This window comes from Phoenix dactylifera, chromosome 14 (assembly GCF_051530095.1).
Source record: "Phoenix dactylifera cultivar Ajwa chromosome 14, Ajwa_hap1_PhDact_Kaust_v1.1, whole genome shotgun sequence".
NCBI lineage: Eukaryota > Viridiplantae > Streptophyta > Magnoliopsida > Arecales > Arecaceae > Phoenix > Phoenix dactylifera.
In genome coordinates this window covers 22,100,001-22,119,399 of record NC_143203.1, presented here as the reverse complement: position 1 = coordinate 22,119,399, position 19,399 = coordinate 22,100,001, and the positions used below count along the sequence as shown (strand labels likewise).

Here is a 19,399-nt window from a genome sequence, read left to right as displayed (position 1 = left end):
GTTTGGATTAGGAATCCTTCTGCTATTGGAGGGTGACGCTTCGACTGTGATTAATTGGGTACTAAGGCAACCTCACTCTTTTGTTGATGGATATCTGGAGATTCGTCAGATAATATACTTCTTTTTGTGCTATGCATATCTTCTGAAAAATAAATAGTATGGTGTACCGGGTGGCTGTCTTTCATTGCAGATCATTTTGGTAGCATGATCTTGTTACATAGACTGCATTCCCTAGCTTCGAAATTAGGAAGTCTTAGTGCCTATTGTTTTTTAAAAAATATTTTTTTTAGCATATTTGCCCTTAAAATCTTCATGTTTTACAAATTAATTTATTTATTCATTAAATTTACATATTAGTCCCTAACTCCAGCTTGCCTATATTAACCAAGATGTGCTTACAAAATATCCAAATCATTAAAAAACCGAAACTCATTTTATGTTTTTTTTTTCCACACAGGACATATCCTAATGCATTAAGACTTTCAGCTTGTTGCTTGACTAATCTTGAACATGAGACAAGCGGACTCAGAAAATATTGCACAAATCTTGGATCGAGTACAGACAATCCCACTGCCCGTTCAATTTTTGTTTAGTTACAGTGCCTGTGTGCCATGGAACAAGCCAGCTTCAGGAGCTTTGTACAAGTAACCAGTAAATAAGCTTTCCTCATTTAAAGGATTGCTCCAGCTGATTTATGAAATGTAAGCCTTGACAAGCTCAGAGATATTGAAAGTTTCACCAGTCCTGGGACAAGTAACTCTGCCATCATTTTTGCTGGCCATTTCTTCAAGAGCCTGCATTACAATCAAAAGAGAAGCAACTGTCAACCTTTAAGTAAATGTTCCATTGCTTTATTTTAAAAGAATTCATGCCCTCAGAACAGTTCTTACTTTAGTGCTATATACATAGCCATTTGGCAGAACAAGTGGTGGGTTCTCTGTATCCATCAGCTCTTTGGTTATGTAGCAAACGAGCTTAGAATGGTGCTGCTTGGAGAACGGCAATGGTGCCGCTAATTTGCGGAAGCCCTCCTGCGATAGTGGGTCTTCTTTGGTACAACCCTCTTCAAAACAAAATCTTAACAAGGTCAAGCAAAAAACAGCAGCACAAAATAGGTCTTTGATGACACACTCTGCCAGGTCAAAAAATAAATTTGCATAATTAACAAAGTAGGAACAAAGTTCCCACTAAACTTTCTTCTTGATATAGCAAATATGTAATGAGGATACGGAGTCTTCAGGGCTGACAAGCCTGCTTGCAGATAAATATTCAGCAAGGGTTCAAGGGTCATGCCAAACAATCTACAAAATTCCTGCTTGAACTGCTCAACCAGATAGTCCCACTGCATTGGCTCAAAAAGAACCTACAACCCAGATAACATCATATTAAGGTAAAATACCAATACTAAAAGGATCTCTATTAGACTGTAATACAATGATTTATCATAGATATTTATAAAACAAAAATGTTTGACCCAAATCTTCCTTGCCAATATATGTTTTTGTTATAAACAAAACCCCAGCCCTTTAAAGGGTGGTAGCAGATTTATTGAAGGCGTGCCTAGGCACAAGGTGCAGGCCAAGCCCCACCCCAAGTGCCTTGTCGGTAGTGAGGAAAGGTCCCTTCAGAGTGGCACACAAGACTCAAGGCACATGCCTTGTTGAGGCTCTAAGGCGCACGCCTTTCCCATAAAGCTCAATCTGTTGATTAGATCTTAGGAATAAATCTCAGCCATTAATCAAAGTTCCCCAATTAAAAGACCAAGAAATTAATTAACTAGCTGATTCAGCAATGGAAAAGGAAGGGGGGTGTGGAAGTCCAAAGAGACCTCACTTCATCAAGGAGTGTGCCTTGCATTGCGTCTTGCACCTAGGTACCAAGAGACCTTGGTGCCTCAGTATGTCTTAAGCCTTCAACAACTTTGGGTGGTAGATAGAATGAGTTAACCCAAACAATTTTAACTTTCATCTTAAAAGAAACTGATCCATTTAAAAAGATGAATTTAAGTCCAATGAAAGACTAAGAGGAAAAAGAGAAGCTATCAAAGAACTTTCATTCAACATCTAGCAATTTCATGGTAACCATGACACACCTGCTGAAGTGTTCAGGAACCTTATCATCAAGAGTTCCAAAACTATGATAGGGACGAATCTTTCCATCTCTAAATAAACATTTTATGAATGACTTATAGTGGTTAGCTATATGATCAAGAACAAGAACGTTAAAACTAGAGATTCTATCAAAAACGAGCTTACCATCTCCCCTAGACGTATGGTTTTTATGTCAGCCAAGATCTTAGCCGAGATATTAGTATGCTTCAGTCTTAAGAACCGACAGACAAGATATCAGCTCTTATTATATGGCAAATATAAACCAATATATTCCAAGATGTCACCAGAATGATACTAATATATCAGCCAAGATCATATCCACAATCTTATCAAGTTCTTCCACATCACTAATTATTAAAACCAATGCACAAAACAATAGTAAATCCTCTATTATATTAGCTGATATTTTGATATTTTGGTTGCTATACATTGCCTAGACATAGTGATATCTCAGCGAATAATAGTTCTTTCAGCCTTCCAATCTGTTCAAGACATACTGGTTTTTTGTTCACATTGGAACTGATTGCCATAATGCCAATGTGCAGTCCCAAGCATGGATGAGAAAGGTAGAGGGTTGATATCAAATTGACAGTCATTCATAAAAATATATCAAAATATGAAATTGATCTACATAAGCAATACTTTGTGAATGAGGATCTCATAAAGTAGATCCCAAATAGATGAAAGGCTTGATGGATATGGCTATCGGCATTGGTTGCCCACCAAGTTAATGACATCTTGGAACTTAAAATCCTTATATAGCCATTTAGTTCATCCAACTTTAATACCTTCATCACCATCTCTCTAACTTTTTTAATGGCCATCAAGGACAATTTCTGAGCTCCTTTCTAACATAAGGCACAAGATCATTCATACCACATGCTTGTCACAAAACGACATCCCTTTTTCTATTTCTTCTTTTTCCCTTTAATGTCCAAAATAAAGTTGCTATGCTTTCCATATTTCCATGCAATGGCTAAAGCTGAGAGGCCAATGCATAGAACACATATACAGAGAAGCTATAGAACTCGGGAGCTCCAGATATAATAACTACATTTTCCTTTTATTCAATAAATAAACTAAATGAAACAAAAACTAAACAGAATAAATTCAAACTTCTGACAGAGAAAGCAGCGAGACAACTAAACTACATAAAATATAGATAATTGTTTTTTAAACAGCAAGACAGCAGAGTATCTGCCTATTGATATTAAATTATACATTGACCAGAGAGTAGGACTGACCTTGTAAGCTGGACATTCAGTATTGCTCCTGAAAGCCAAAGTTGCCATAACACGCTGCAATTCCTTCATATAAGTTGCTCCCCAGGGCGCAAGATACTTCCGAGCATATTGTATGGCCCGCAAGTTGTTGTCAGCTCTTACCAGCTCTATGAACTCCTGAAGCCTCAATTGAAACTCAAGTTTACTCTGCAATTCAATGAAATGATATTAGTATACTTGGGCTTCACGAACTTGGCGTCCTAATATAAGTAGCAAGCAGTTATTCCATCTACAAACTTGCCAGACTGCCAACTACTGGAACTTCTAACAGAAACAAAATGGGGATGTTTTCTTGCAAGAAGCTAAGCAAGGACACCATACAAGCAAGGACACCAATATCAAGCAAAGACCCTTGAGGGAGCCCTCTATTTTAATCAATCTCTGGATATTTGAATGCTTTGCTCCATGGCCACTTTCTTTCTATTTTCATTTGTACCACATGACCAATAAAAAAGGCTTGAAAAATCATAACAACAAGCCTGTATCAACTGTTTCCAATTATGTACAAGACTCCAAAACATATCCACTTAAATAGAAAAAGAAGTTGCAACAAAATCCTCCAACAGAATGGCCAAAGTGGGTCTACCTAGGACAAGAAAAACATTAAATCCAGGCCTATAAAAATTCAGGCAGGGGTTCAGAACTGCATGAACTCAAAGTTCAGCATGCGATCCGGATGAACTGTCCAAACTGACCGGGCTTACTATGACTCAAAACTGAATTTCACAGGAGACAGGAAGCAACCTATCTTTAGGTCAGTCATTAGGTATAACAAATGCAGAATTTCAATATTAAAAGAACTCCTTAACAGTGTATCAATATCTAAACCCTTACAGCAATCTATAACAAAAATCTTAGAATCATGACCATAAGAATAATTGTTCGGTAACCTAAGAGCATGAAAGATAGAGAGAGAAACAGAAAGAGAGTGAATATCTTCATACTAGATCATGATTCAAATGTAAAACAATCAATATGCAGGACATGAGATCATAACAATATGCCACACAATGTGGTGGATCATAGACATGCAACCTCTTTTCTGATTCAAAATAACTGGCTTCCCCCTGAATGAAGTGAAAGATAAGGAACGTAGAGGCAAGTAGAAAAGGCATATGCAAGAAAGAGGTGTAACAGCATGCCAAGTAGGTAAGCAAGGTGATTGGGGACAGGCAGAAAAGCAGATGGAGAGTCGATTAGAGACAAAGATTCTCACATTCTCACAGTTCTATTTCAACTCAAATCCTACCACAACCAAATCCATTCAACGTAAATTTTAATTGAAATTTGAAAGTTTCTTTGATAGTGTGAACATTCCCTTTCTGTACCCACCTTTCCTTTTTCTAGTCAAAATCTAAAAAAGCACCAATGTAGTAGTTTTAACTTCCAATTAGAAGTAATTAAGCAACAAACTATAGCAAAAATTAAGCATCAACAAGTTCAGCATACCTTAGATTTCTTCAGCCTGGACTTGTTCTCTGCGCACCAAGCGAGAGCAGGACCTACCTCCTTATTTTGGAGAGAATCAATTACCTTTTTTGCTTCAAGGAAGACATCAATATCAACAAGATCCTGCCATAGATAGGTATACAAGGTTAATAAAGTCAAGTGTAACAGCCATAAGTGTAGACAGAAGAGATGGAACATTAAAATCATGGCCAAGATAGAAAATATATGGCATATTCTTCAAAAAATGATTAGAAAGGTTGAAAGATTTAAAAATTCAAACTGAATAGAAAGTTTGCATGGCCTGATCATAATTCTGAATGTCTAAGCAATTTTTAATCTGGCTCTTTGCTTCTTGCTCAAAAAAGAAGATACCCAACTGTTACATCCCAAGTTTCTTGATTCAGATAAAAAGGAAAAATGGCTTTTGCTAAATTGTGCATATCACATCTCAAAAATTGCCCATGCTCCTGTCGTAACTCCATTGTGGACATGAATCCTCAAGCTTCTATTACAAAATTATCCAAAGATTTATACAGTTCTAAGTTCTACAATTATCTAAACTTACAGAGTCAGTGAATGAGTGGAAGAGAGAGAGAGAGAGGGGTCTCTCTGTGTCTATTCTTGTTTCGAACTTCCTAACTCATATTTTCTTTGTATAACTGTGTCCTTTCCAGCTTCAGATCATCATTTATGCTTGTTTTTTTTTGTCATATACAAAAATCCTGCCTTATTTTTGGAACTCAACAAGATGGCAGCATCCCAAATTTCAACCTACCTTACATTCATGGTGGACACATCGCATTTGACTAAACCAAAGAAACAATATTCTCCAAACTTTAGGAAAAAAATATTCTCAGTAAAAAAACAATCAAGAATTATATATTTATTAACTTTATGATGTGTTGACAGACTAATCACAACTAAATCAAGAAACATCTATGACTTACAGACTAATGATGCTACATTTTCGCGGTAGAGGTGTTATTTTGCTGTTGCTTATTGTTCTTATCTCTCCCAAGCTTGTTTTGACATGAATGCATGAATCAATATTTTGACTATCTTGCATTCTTTATTTTTCTTAATTGTTTATTTTTACAAAAATCTTTTCAAACTTTTGGCGAATTTTCTGGATCTTCTCCAAAATTGAAATATTTACCACCTGTGACTATGGATAGGACAAGCCTTGTTAAGTTATGATCATGCATAAGATCTCACTTGGATAAGAGATGAATATTTTAATTATTAACTAGAATGCAAATATCATAAGGATCTATATAAAAAGGATCTGTTATGGAGCAGCAAGTAGAGAATCATGCTCTTGACTTAATTGTGACCACTTATAATGACCACTAAAACACACAAAAAAATCAGCTGGAGTAGAGAATTCTCTTTCATATATTCACTTCCAATTTTTATGAGTACTCTAAGAAAGCTTCCTCCATAAACGGCTATGATATAACACCGTATCCTTCAACCCCCCATACGTCACACCACCATCTAAGACCTTATTGTCAAAACACCTCATCACTAATTGACCGACCCACCACAGGGAGGAAAATCAGTTTATATTGATCTTACATTTGAAAAAACTGAAAAAAGGAGAACCACTAAGAAAACCCTTTTCCTATTGATCTAAAGAGGGATAAGAAGAGAAGAGAGAAAAGAAAGGTAGCTCAACTACCATAACCAATGAAAACACATATGGTCTTGGGAACATGATACAATAATTGTACATACATACATATATACATATGCATAGCTATGTATGTATATGTAATATATATGTGTATGCATGTATATGTCAAGGTCAAAACCCTACATAATTCCAAATCCCTATACGAATAAAATTTCCTTCCTCAAAGCAATTGAGTTGCTTCCACAACAATGTCTCCTGCAGATTGTGTGTTGATACAGGCTATTTAATATCTACCACCATTAGCAATTAAGGTCATCAGTACATTCTCCTTGTCACATCCATTTTCATCTCTAGTGATACAAGTTCAACAAAAAAGTACAACAGGGGAAGGAAAATTAAGTTTCAACACATGCTAGGGTGAGTGAAGAGCACATGAAGGTTACACCTCAAATGAAAAGGGACAAGCAGAAAGAGAGTAGAACAATTTAAACATTGAGGTAGTAAAGGGAAAGAGGAACAGCATGAAAGAGGGTGATGTAGATCTTATAGGAATAGACTTACATGCTTTACAGATATGAAAATGAAAATATCACAGCTATTAAAAAATTATGCAGTAGATAAAATCCCCAACTAAAATATCTATATGGAGAGAATCATCATTCAGTGTAGAAAAACAATCAGTAGTAAGAAAAAGAAGAGAAAAGGAATGAAAAGAGCACTCATCTCTGCATACACATTTTGAAGTTAAAGCATCATATCATTCATCCTAAAATGCTATTAGCCCCATCATATACAATACCAGACCAAACCGCCTAGTTCGGTTGGTATCGTACCGTATAGACCACAAATCATAACGGGTTTTACTGAGCCCCAAGTATCCTTACTAGGCCAAACTGCTCGCAACCAAGCATTTCTGCGGGGTTCAACTAAGGGTCTGGTTCAGGCCTGATTAACCCTTTTTTCTTACTAATTGAGGGAGACAAGGTCACCATACCCTTTTCCCCTCTGTTTCACACATGAGCAGTGTAAGAGAGGAGAAAGAGGGGAGGAAAAGGAGAGAAAAAGAAAGAAGAGGAGAAATCTTGAACGTATGAGGACCCCCCTAGTACTTAGGAACATCATCCTATATTGGATCATATCCTCCTATGCGGGTTATGGACGCATGGCATGCCCTCTAAGTCTTCATGTTCCCGCCGCTATCATCCTTCCCAGCCTTTATCAGACTGTGGATAGGATGTTGCATAATTCTTTTTTGGATTTCCACCACTATACCTGATAGAACAGCAAAATCAATATAGCAAACCAATATAGACAGCCCACCAGGATACTGGGTGGGCACAATACCAAGGTCGGATCAAGTCCCAAGGCCTGACTACAAACATGAACTAAACGTGTATGATGAACATAGACACTCGACTTCGAATTAAACATATACATGTATGTTGAAATTCTAATTTTTTTAATATAAGTATTTTATATTTTCAATATTATAATTAGTTAATTTAACATATATTATATAATCATGTTTCTTTAGGGCATGAAACATGAAAAATTAAGTATACTACAAAGTATGTTACATTTAGCATGAAAAATAAACTTAGAAAACCCTATTTTCCACATAAAACTAAATAAAAGAAAGCTTAAAACCTTGAAAACAAAAACAAAAAATAGATTTTTTTTGCCCGTATAGGTTGGTATGGTACGTTATAGTACCTATCACACTGTATTGGTCTCCTGTTAGTATGCAATCCGATATCGAGATTGTGAATCTTGATTACCCCATCAAACTTTTCTGGTATGAGTTAAGATTTCTCCCTGAACTTTAATCTAAAGGGAAGAAAAGAATGGATAGGATATTGGGAAAAATAATGTAAATAAGCTAACATGAAAGTGCTCGTCCATCTCATATTGGCCGTTTGCAGCTAATCAACCCCAAAATATTGCTATCCAACTCCCCATTGGACAATGTAGTACATCTTTCTTATCAATCTTATCCACATAATCTGCAATCCAAATTGCCTTTGTCCATTTTAGAAGGGTGTGGCATTGAACTGGGGACCAACTAGGCCTACACTGGTTTCCTCCTAGTGTGCAATATACCTTTAGTAGTGATGATACCATAAAAGCAAGGATCCAAGCATGCATCTTAATACCTTCACATCTTAGTAGTGGCGACACCAAGGATCCTTCATTACTTAAATGATGAACCAAAAAAAAGGTCTAGGCTGCACCACAGCTTCTAATCTCAACTCTATATCAAGATATGGCTAATAGTCTGTCTAAGAAAAAGAGAAATCACTTTAAAACCCTGCCAGACCTAAACTATGGCCAATCACCCACTTTTTTCCCCTATTGTACGCACATTTTTTACATTTGAGGAGAACTCAACTCTAATCAATCAGCCCATGTCCATGTAAAGGGCAACTTAGGACAACTTTGCTTTTTGTTTTCTTTTTTCTTCCTTTTTCTGAACTTAAAGAATACCTTTATTGCATCCGCAACAAAAAGCATGGGTGTCGCCTAAATAAAGTTTGGACTCTCATCATAGAATTACTATCAACTTAGGAGAAGTTATGATCTTGATACGAGCACTGCCTTGCAGCCCACGCTTGTTTGATAGATTACCAGCAAAAAATAATAATAAACCTCAAGATGGCAACATGACCACGTCTTAAAATCCTAAACAAGATATTTTATTGAGTTTGTCAATCCTAAGCTTATTGATGCCTTTCTTTTGTGTAGGATTCCTGGTTATGAGTCCCATAGAAGAACTACTTTCATAAATGTACAATGACATCCATAACATACGACAGATGTACAAAATAATCTTGCACTATATCCATCACTTCTTTGCTGCTTCGCTCTATATCATCAAAAGAAGAACCTCTCCAGCTGCATCTTCAGCAAGTCAATATGCTTATCCCTTCTTACGCGAGGTTACAATCATGTTTTGTTCCTATGTTTCATGGCTTTGGAAATACTGACCAAAGGTGCCACATCTCCATATCACAAGTCAACTTTGGACCTCTTGTAGTTGTTGACTCGATGTCTAATTAGTCTCAAAAGCTTTCCTTGAGCTTAAATTTTAATTAGGATATAAATGTTCATAATGACACCCAAAAGGGAAAGCATGCCATTGCAGCTTCCACTTATTCAGCAATATGGCATGGTACTCTAAAGCCAATCACTTGACGGCTACAAAACTCAAGCCATGTTGACAACTTGAAGACGATACTTTATTTCGGAACACTATATTCAGTTTTTACCTTGATCAAGGCAATGAAACCTTATATCAACTATAATACCTGGGAAAAAATCTCTCTTCTAAAAGGATCTTCACTCGTTTGAAGCGACCCCTTCATATTGTTCATATTGCCTATGAATTCTTCAATACAACTCTACCACATATGAGTAACCCTTTTTAACTTCATCATACATAAAAGCTTTAGACCCTCCATCAATTGACCCTATGAAAATAAGTTGCCTCCACCAAAGTTAGTAGACTTAGTCAAGGTTCACTGTCTTGGTGCCAAATCTCGAATCGATACCATCCTATTATAATATCGGTATGTCTGGTATGGAAGCCGATTTAGCGTACTAAGTGTCAAAGTGGCACTGAGGTGGTTCGGTACTGGTATGCGGTATAGGAGGCATACCAACATTCGATACGTCGAACCGGCCTCCGCACCGGGCGTGCCGACATAGTAACAGGGTGGCACCGGTATGGGCCTGGTATCAACATAGCGTATCCTCGCTTTTGCGACCTTTTTTATGACCACTAATATTAACATCTTATATACAACAAACAAGTTCATCAACATCAATTTTCACATGACTCCATAACAATGCACTTCTGTAGAACATTGAATACATACATTGTCATTCTTCTAATAGTGGCATCATGGAATCAATTAGATTTGCTACTTTGGTACGATTTGATGCAATCTGACTTCTAGATATTATGTCCAGCATGTGCACCAGCAACCCATCTATTTCTGACTCTGATTATGTCCAAACTTTCCAAACAATGAGAAAAATGCATCAGCAGCAAAGATAATATCAAGTTTTTACATTGACAGAATCAAGAAATGGCACTGATCGACAAATACTAGCAAATTAACAATGTAAGAAAAATAAACAATCACATACATAACAAGTGAAGAGAACAGGCCAAACTCTTCAGAAAACGAGTATCAGAGCTACAAAAGGAGGAGAATTAGTCCCAAAATAATACCTGAATATTGCTTGTCTCAGCAAGCTTCTTGGCGGTATCGTAATACGACATCCGCAGCATATAATCGACCAGGATGCGCTTCAATCTCGTGTTGCTCCACTCGGTCAAGTTTTCAACGTCAATTGAATCCAGGTGGTCCAGCCGAGCCCGGCATCTCTGGGCCTGCAAATTCTCCGCCCTGCTCCCTTCTTCCAACTGATTAAAGAATCCAAATTACTCATAAATCCAATGCAAGAAGGCAAAAAGAAACTAACAGGTAAAAAAATTTAAGGAGAAGGTTCGAAATAAAAAAAAAAGAAATTGGGTTACCTTGCGCTTGAGGCCCTGGAGGCGGGAGACGAGGGAGCTGAGGTGGTTGACGGCGTCGTCCCGGGACATGGCATCGGAGCGGTCGGCGACCTCGGCGACGCTTGAGAGCACGGCGGAGACCTCCTTCTCGGCGCAGCGGTGGTGGGCGCGGATCGTCTTCTTGAAGTGCTCCAGGGGGACGCGGAGGAACTGGTGCTCCAGCTTGAGCGACTCCGCGAGCTGGAGCATCCGCGAGGAGGGCGGCGACGCCGCCGCCGCCGCCGCTACTGCCGCCGCTGCGGGGGTGGAGGCGGTGGGGGCGGCGGGCGAGTCGCCGTTGCCCAGCGTCGACGGCGACTCTACGGCCATATCCATGTCTCCAAGGAGGGGCGGGAGGCGAGAAGAAGAAGCGATCGGAGAGAGGGAAGGGATTAGTATTAACAAAAAAAGGGATCGACGGCCATTCTTGGGGTGACGGTCGGGCTCCAAATATCACGGTCTTCGATTTCTTTTCTCTCCTTCGGAGACATGAAATATTGAAATCAGATCTGTCTGAAGGCAATCATTGATGGGGAAGAAAGAGGTGAAGGATGCGGTGGTTTGCTTTTCTGCAAGATTCTCAACTAGCGGCGGTGGGAATTTTTTTTTTTTCTTTTTTTGGGGTTTTCATCAAGAAAAAACGGTGAGAAAATGCCATGTGAATTAGGGACTGGCACGTGAGTTGCACGTGGATGCAAGTCGGCGCAGTGTTGCAACCAATTTTGGAGTTGGCAAAACCTAGCGTGGGGTAAAAGCCACTCCTTCTTCTCCATCCTCCGCGCCCCAACGCCGGCTTCCTCCAGGCTCGGAGTCGTCCAATCCACCCCCAAATCCTCCACCCCTCCGGCCATGGACGACGTCTGCGAGGGGAAAGACTTCTCCTTCCCTCGCCAGGAGGAGCGCATCCTCCAGTGGTGGAAGGAGGTCTCCGCCTTCGAGACCCAGCTGAAGCGCACCGAGTCCATGCCGGAGTACATCTTCTACGACGGCCCCCCCTTCGCCACCGGCCTCCCCCACTACGGCCACATCCTTGCCGGAACCATCAAGGATGTCGTCACCCGCTACCAGTCCATGGCCGGCCACCACGTTACCCGCCGCTTCGGTTGGGACTGCCACGGCCTCCCCGTTGAGTTTGAGATCGACACCAAACTCGGCATCCGCACCCGCGACGACGTCCTCGCCATGGGCATCGATAAATATAATGAAGAGTGCCGCAGCATCGTCACCAGGTATGTCAAAGAGTGGGAGGAGATCGTCGCGAGGACCGGGCGGTGGATTGATTTCAAGAATGATTACAAGACCATGGACCCCTCGTACATGGAGGGCGTTTGGTGGGTCTTTAAACAGCTCTATGACAAGGACCTCGTCTATCGAGGGTTCAAAGTAAGAAGAAGAAGATCTTTTGATGATTTATGGCAGCGTTGGAGACTTGATTGTTATCGTCTGTGCCTTTGTCATGCAGGTCATGCCCTACAGCACTGGCTGCAAGACCCCACTTTCAAATTTTGAAGCCGGGCTGAACTATAAGGTGAACCAAACCCCATCTTCTTTTGTTGTTTGTTCACAATCGTTTTCGTATTTCTCCTGTCTTCTTAATTTCTTGGGTTCATAGGATGTGCCGGACCCTGCTATCATGGTGTCATTTCCTATAGTTGGCGATCCCGACAATGCAGCTCTAGTCGCATGGACGACGACTCCATGGACACTTCCCAGCAATCTCGCTCTCTGCATCAATGCCAATTTTGTCTATGTGAAGGTTGATTACTTCTTTTCTGGAAACTTGATAATCAGCTTGATATGAAATCAAATGGTGACTTGTTGTGCATGCCCATTCTTGATGCTTATGCTTGACTAGTTCGACTGTCAGAGTGTTTCGTATGAAACCAGGATTAAGTGATAAATTTTATTTTAAAATATTTACAAATGTGCCAAATTGACAAAGAAAAAAGTGATTAGTGTTTATCAAGGTTGTGAAAAGGATTAGGCATGCCCTTTTGATTAGCGAACCCAAGATTTGCATGCCCTAATCTCATGCTACTGCAGATTTCTCTCTCTCTCTCTCTCTCTCGTCTCTTCTCTCTCTCTCTCACACGCACGTGTGCACAAACAAATGAACTGAGTTTTGAAGTTAAATTTGAACCAAGTTCAGGTCCACTAGAAAAAGTTAATGAAGGTGAAACTTAATAGATTTTCGACATCAAACCATCAAGGCCCAATATAGACCTTGATTCTTGTACACCTTCTTCTGTCATGCAAGTCCACAAGGAAAACCATCTTTCTAATTTCATTCCCCAAATTTTGGTTCATTTTTTAAATTCCAGCAGCCCATACTACTCAATTTTGCAGATCCTGATCTCATTAAATGTTAGAGGTATAAATCTTGTATCCGTTCTTGCATCATTAATCTGTTGGCTATTCTAATGACCGTTTTTGAATTCTTGTGGGGAGTGTTTCCATCGTGGTTCATTTATGGTTAAATATTTTATGATCACTGAATTTTTAATTAGTCATATCTGCACTAATGTGGTTGTTGTTCATCTAATTGTCTGCGACTGTCATTGAATGCTTCATCTTCTGTTGTTTAATTGTCATTTATTATATCTATGGTTTAACTGCTTCTTGTCTTGTCATAGCAATTTTTCACATCTATCTTCAAATTATCAACCATCTGACCCAATTCAGTGCTTTATAATGTAACTGTTCTGTCTATGTTTCTTTTCTAGCCCACAAGAATATCTAACGAAGTTGCTCAATGATTAATCCCACTCTTTTCTCCTGGTTATCATTCTTTTCTTATACTCTTGATGCTTCATTCTTTCACAACATTTGTTCCCATGCAAAAAAGGAACCACTTAAGCTAGTGATTCAGCACCATGGATCATAATGTGTGATACCAAATTAGTGTAAACCAGACTGGTGAGATCTGGTTAATAGATTTAGATCTTGTTCTAATTTCTAAATAAAATTATGGTGTGCCTGAAGAAATACAGAGGCATCTCAATCCATAAATGTGAGAAGGGTGGATTTTAAAACCCATTTCCTAATTTATTTAGAAATCAAGTCCATGTTGCAATGAAGGTGGAAGACAAGAAATTTTATTGGAAATTTAATTCATGCTTACAGCATGCTGTTTATTTTCTAGACATAAGGTCTACCTTATATTCTTTGATTTAGAGACTCAAAAAAATCTGTTTTTCTTGACTTGGTGATGTGGGATTCATCAATTAGGAATATGTGCCTTGATAACCATTGTGTTGCATTAGGTATGCGAGATGAAATTACTGCCCTTTATCGCCCAAACTGGAACTTCAGCACCAAAACAATGTTTTTATCTTATCAGCCATATTATACCACAATCTGTTTACATATGGCTGTTACTTTGTTTCATCCCTCAGGTGGATTCTCTCCATGCCAATTTGCCAAATAAACTTTACCTTTTGCGGAAGTGTTTTGTGATAACTGAAGTTGTCATAACTAAGGCACTGCCTTTTGAAGCCCTTAACTGGATTCCCCTCACATTGGCAAAGATGTGATTTGGTAACTTAATACATTAATTTCCTGTCTAGCACCCATGGGTCTTGAACAGGAACCCTTGATCTCATATGATTTACCTTATCTATTAACATTATGTACAGACAAAATGGAGGTTGTACCTCACTGTTTGGAACAACATTTGTACCCTTAATATTTGGAGGGAGGGTGTGATTAACTTGATCCACTGGTCTAAGTTTAGAATGGAGTTTCGTTTGCATATTGGTTTTTTAAATGTTGCAGAGGTTTTCAGTCTTGTGGTTCTTTTGGGATCTTCATTGTTAGTTGTGAAAGTTGAGAAGTCAGTCGTGAGTCGTGACCATTCTGAGAGGAGGTGGATTTTACGATAGTGAGATTTGAGATTGCTGCATTTGATTTCTTAGCCCAGATATTTACATTATACTTTCTTATGATCATTGTGTACGCTTCTAGCATGTGCATCTTTTGCTAGTCATGGTTGGTCATAAACCGGTGATTGTTATTTGCAGGATGTGGCATACCAGCCCATTTGTCTTTGGCATGAATTAAAGATTTGAATATTCCTTTTGATGCTTTTTTTTGGAAAATAACATGGCTATACTTTTATATTTTCCTTGTTCCAAACTGCTTTCTGAAGGTTATGCTTTAGGTTTAACATTTAGCATATGCAAGTTAGCTTTCTTTTACTAGGGTCAAAGTGATATATTGTTGAATCCACTACTATAATCTCTCTCATGTGCTTTTCCCCACACACTTTCTTTCTTTGGATCTCATGGTACCTTAAAATCATCAGGTTCGTGACAAGTTTTCTGGGGTGGTCTATATTGTTGCGGAGTCTCGAATCTCCGAGTTGCCCAGTAAGAAATCAAAAGCTGATGGACTAGTTGCATCCATGCAAGATTTGACACTCTCAAACTCTAAGAGTAAAGGAACCAAAGATGCAGAAGTTAAGAATAAACCAGATACTAGGTCATATGAATTGCTTGAGAAAATTTCGGGATCTTCCCTGGTTGGTTTGAGGTTTGTATCTCTTTTTCCTTGTCAAAGATCTTGTGTGAATAATTATATACTATCTCTCATTTCAATATCTTTTTGTTTATTCCTTTCTTTTTTTTATATTGAAGATCAATTTACTTGATGTGAAAATTAGACAATAATTAGATAAAAATAAGTCCAAAGGTGGAAGGAGAACCTATGCAAAAATAAAGTTTCTATGGGACAAGGAACTTCTTCACCCTTTTGCTCACTAGTTACCCATGCATCTTGATCTAGCACAGGGAGTGACCTGGGTAGAGGCATCTTTCAATGCCAGCCTATTAATAAATGAATCTTGTTCATGCTATCTAGTGAGTAAACAAAAATGTTTAATTTAGTTTAAGAAAGACTTACTCTCAGAAGAAGCTACTCAACATTTAAGGGCTCATCTTCGATTTGATGCTGCTAGGAACTTCATAGCACATTTGTTAGAACTTTCTTCTCATAGTCTGGATGAATGATATATAAGTTGAGAATGAGAACCAGAAAGACATTCAAGCCTCTTGAGATTTTCCTTTCTCTTTTCATGACATCACATTCTCTTGCCTATAACCTTGACTACTCATTCACAAATCTTTTAAGGCCAAATTCCTTGGCTCCTTCACTACTCTATTGCATAGCTTTGCAAGCTCTTTGTTAGGGAACAAGATGGAAAGCACCATTATCTATCTCCATACATCCCTCCACAAATTTTGTTAATTGAACTATTTTTGATTTTTATTCTACTTTGCAATAGAGAGCACAATATGAAATTGACATGTAATAGTCAATGAATTGGACAAGACTGATTTTCTTGAAGTGATCCCTTTCTATGAAAAAATCAGGGAACTTTTCAAACTTGTTAATCATTCATTAAATTCAATCATGGTATCCTGATCTTTCTTTCTATAGTATCTATTTGCTGGCGAGCTTTTCATTTACTGTGTCGTAGCCCCTTTTTGTTATTAACAAGACATGTTGCATCAATGTCAGTGTCAATCTTTCAAAAGATTTGACTTGAAAAAAATCTTCAAAAATTTGACATACTAGCATTCATAGACTTCTTATAAGTCATAACTATTTGCATATGGATGCATCATGCGTGTGTACCGTGCAACAACTGGAACAACTGCTGCTGAACTCAAAAAGATGGACAAGTTGGAGCACTGCTACAGCTGATACTGCTTGCAAGAAATTATACTGTTTACATGGATGATGTTTCCTTTATATAATTGTATTAAGTGTCAATGAGTGTTACGGAGTTAAATCGTCGAAAGAATTCTATGTTAAAAGAGAACCAAAAGCAGATTGCGTCGGCCAGCAATTTTGATTAAGGAGATGAACTATGCTTCTCTTGAGGGGAGAGTATAAATTCCTAATGAATCCAAAATCAATAATGGGATATCCAAATCAATGATCCACAACATTGATACAATCTATACTACTAAAAATGCCTAGAAACCAAAAATTATGTATTTTGGATGCCTCTAATCTATGCATCAAGTGGATGCAAAAATAAATAGTTAAAATGATATGAGACCATATTATGTTGTAACCATGGAATGTGGAACCTTGTCGAACTAAATGGTTCCGCCTGTTCCGAGCTGTACCGATGGCTCACCGCCGACTTCACTTAAAAATTTTCAAATTTTTTAGCTGCGGCCGATTTTTCTGTTTCGAAAGAAACAAGAGATCCAGCCGCGGCCTCGGCTGCCGTATCCTTCGCCGGCCCCCTGTCGGCATCCACCGCCGCTCTTTCTCCCTCCCTCCTTTGTTCGCTCTCTCTTTCTCTTCTCCTTCTCCGGCTCCGGTAGGTGCCCCCTCTCGGTATGGACCCGGCACAGCCCGTACCGACTTGTTCCACTGGAGAACTGGTACGGTGCCTGGTACCGATTCCTCCGACCTTGGCTGTAACTTAAGCAAAAACCTAAATATACATATTTTAACATGTGGAGATTATGATCAATAAGGTGGATTCCTAATTTAAATGTTTTATCATGTAATTTAATGCACTAAGATAATGGAAATTGTCATTTTTTATGTTTACATGATGCATAGTTAGAGACCCACCAAAATATGTGTTTTTGATTTTTAGACATTTCAGTGGTATGGATCATGATCAATAGTATGGATCTTCAATTTGAATGCCTTATTATTGGTTTTTGAGTCTAACAGATACCCTCTCCAAACTCTACAGTGGTGGGAGCCTCATGCATAGAGACTCGAGAGGAGCATAGTCCATCTCAATATTTAAGCATGATTAACTAACAAAATGTTACTTAAAATAAACTATAATGTTTCAAATATCTTTTTTTCAACTTAAACAAATTTGCATCTGTTTTCAGAGCATTTGTTCTATTCATATCATCAAAGTTCGCACTCTCAATCCTAAAAGGATAAGATACAATTTTCCTAAATCAATTTTTGGTTCTGTCATTATTTTAATGTTAGGCATGTTTCATGTTTATTGTCAATAAAGTTTAGAGTATACTGACTTACTGGGACATTTGTTAATGCAGATATAAGCCACTTTTTGATTATTTCTTGGAGTTCTCAGAAACAGCATTCCGGGTGGTTGCAGACAATTATGTCACTGATGATAGTGGAACTGGGGTTGTCCATTGTGCTCCTGCATTTGGTGAAGATGATTATCATGTTTGCATTGCATCGGGTATTATTCAAAAGGTTAGAACTTAAGGACTTATGGTGTCTGTCTTGTATATTGGAGTTCATGACATCATCTACTCACTGTTTATCGAAACATGCATTTAGTGACCAGAAAATTCACCACATTTTTAATGTCTTATATGACAGTATCATTATAGGCATCACTCTCTCTCTATCTATGCATACAGACACGCTCATATATATGTGTATGTACGTATGCAGGTTTATGTGAATACAGACAAACATTTATACCCATAGATTTACATATGTGTATTTATCTATCTATGAATATGATATGCGTGTATGTGCCAAGGCACATATGCATCTAATCTGGTATGTGTATGCATTATGTGTATATATTTTACATACAAGGGTTGACTCAAATGTTATAAGGCATAATTAACATGGTCCTTCTGTAGTGTAAAAGTGCATGGCTGTTCATCCATTCAGAACATTCATTGAAATATGGATCTCAAAACATTTACATTTCAAAGTTCAAGTGGTTTGAAGACTCTCCAACCTGGATTAAAACAAGGCATCATTCTTGTTATTGAAAAATTGCCCATCTTGTAACCACCAGTTGGTTCCAGCATGGATGATATATAATTTTTAAGTTTACAGAATTCTGCTGAATGTTGGTGTTCGGGGACACAATCATTCCTCACACATTCTGTATATGTGATGTAGGATATTTAATCCATGTCTGTTTTTTTCATATGCATATCCTTCATGGTTTATGTTCATACTCGCCTAATGTCACAAATGAAAAGAAGCAAAACTTGTAAACTTTCTGCACTGGGTTGGCTATCATTCTTCAAGAAAGGTTGTCATAAACATGCTTTTACATTCTCTCCATCTTGTACACTATGACTTTATATTACTTATAAGAGATATATTGATGGGCATGTCTTTGTGGTAAATTTTTTCTCTTCAACTATATCCTTGCTGAAAAAAAAGAGAACTGATATCACTATGTATTTAAAATTCTGAGCATGAGCTTGTAATTTTCATTAATGTTCCATTGTCTGGTCATCTACATCTGTAGGATGAAGACCTTATTGTGGCAGTTGATGCCGATGGTTGCTTCACCGACAAGGTTTCTGACTTCCATGGGCGCTATGTCAAGGATGCTGATAAGGATATCATAAATATGGTCAAGGCAAGAATT

General features: G+C 38.2%; 2 protein-coding genes across 4 annotated transcripts in view; one reads left to right on the top strand and one right to left on the bottom strand.

Annotated features, from left to right (window-relative positions):
- Positions 1–511: 511 nt before the first annotated feature.
- Positions 512–11,672, bottom strand: LOC103709901 (protein MAEA homolog). The gene is made up of 7 exons (XM_008795426.6): positions 11,023–11,672; positions 10,714–10,908; positions 4,844–4,966; positions 3,356–3,541; positions 1,230–1,363; positions 891–1,077; positions 512–794 (listed from the first exon to the last, which is right to left on the bottom strand). Exons 1-7 carry the CDS (start codon positions 11,374–11,376, stop codon positions 693–695), a joined length of 1,281 nt encoding a protein of 426 aa, XP_008793648.2. The 5' UTR covers positions 11,377–11,672; the 3' UTR covers positions 512–692.
- Positions 11,673–11,735: 63 nt separating this feature from the next.
- Positions 11,736–19,399, top strand: part of LOC103709900 (isoleucine--tRNA ligase, cytoplasmic-like) — a 28,601-nt gene continuing 20,937 nt past the window's right edge. For 2 of the 3 annotated variants that reach the window (XR_015973085.2, XM_089927200.1), the window contains exons 1-6: positions 11,773–12,423; positions 12,503–12,568; positions 12,653–12,796; positions 15,344–15,570; positions 18,084–18,249; positions 19,277–19,390. Coding sequence is in view for 2 of the 3 variants with exons in the window: in XM_089927200.1 (XP_089783326.1) it covers positions 11,890–12,423; positions 12,503–12,568; positions 12,653–12,796; positions 15,344–15,570; positions 18,084–18,249; positions 19,277–19,390 (1,251 nt within the window). In the remaining variant the exon portion in view is untranslated. Of the gene's footprint in view, positions 12,424–12,502; positions 12,569–12,652; positions 12,797–15,343; positions 15,571–18,083; positions 18,250–19,276; positions 19,391–19,399 lie in introns of all 3 variants that reach the window. The other variant, XM_008795423.5, reaches the window with a different exon arrangement.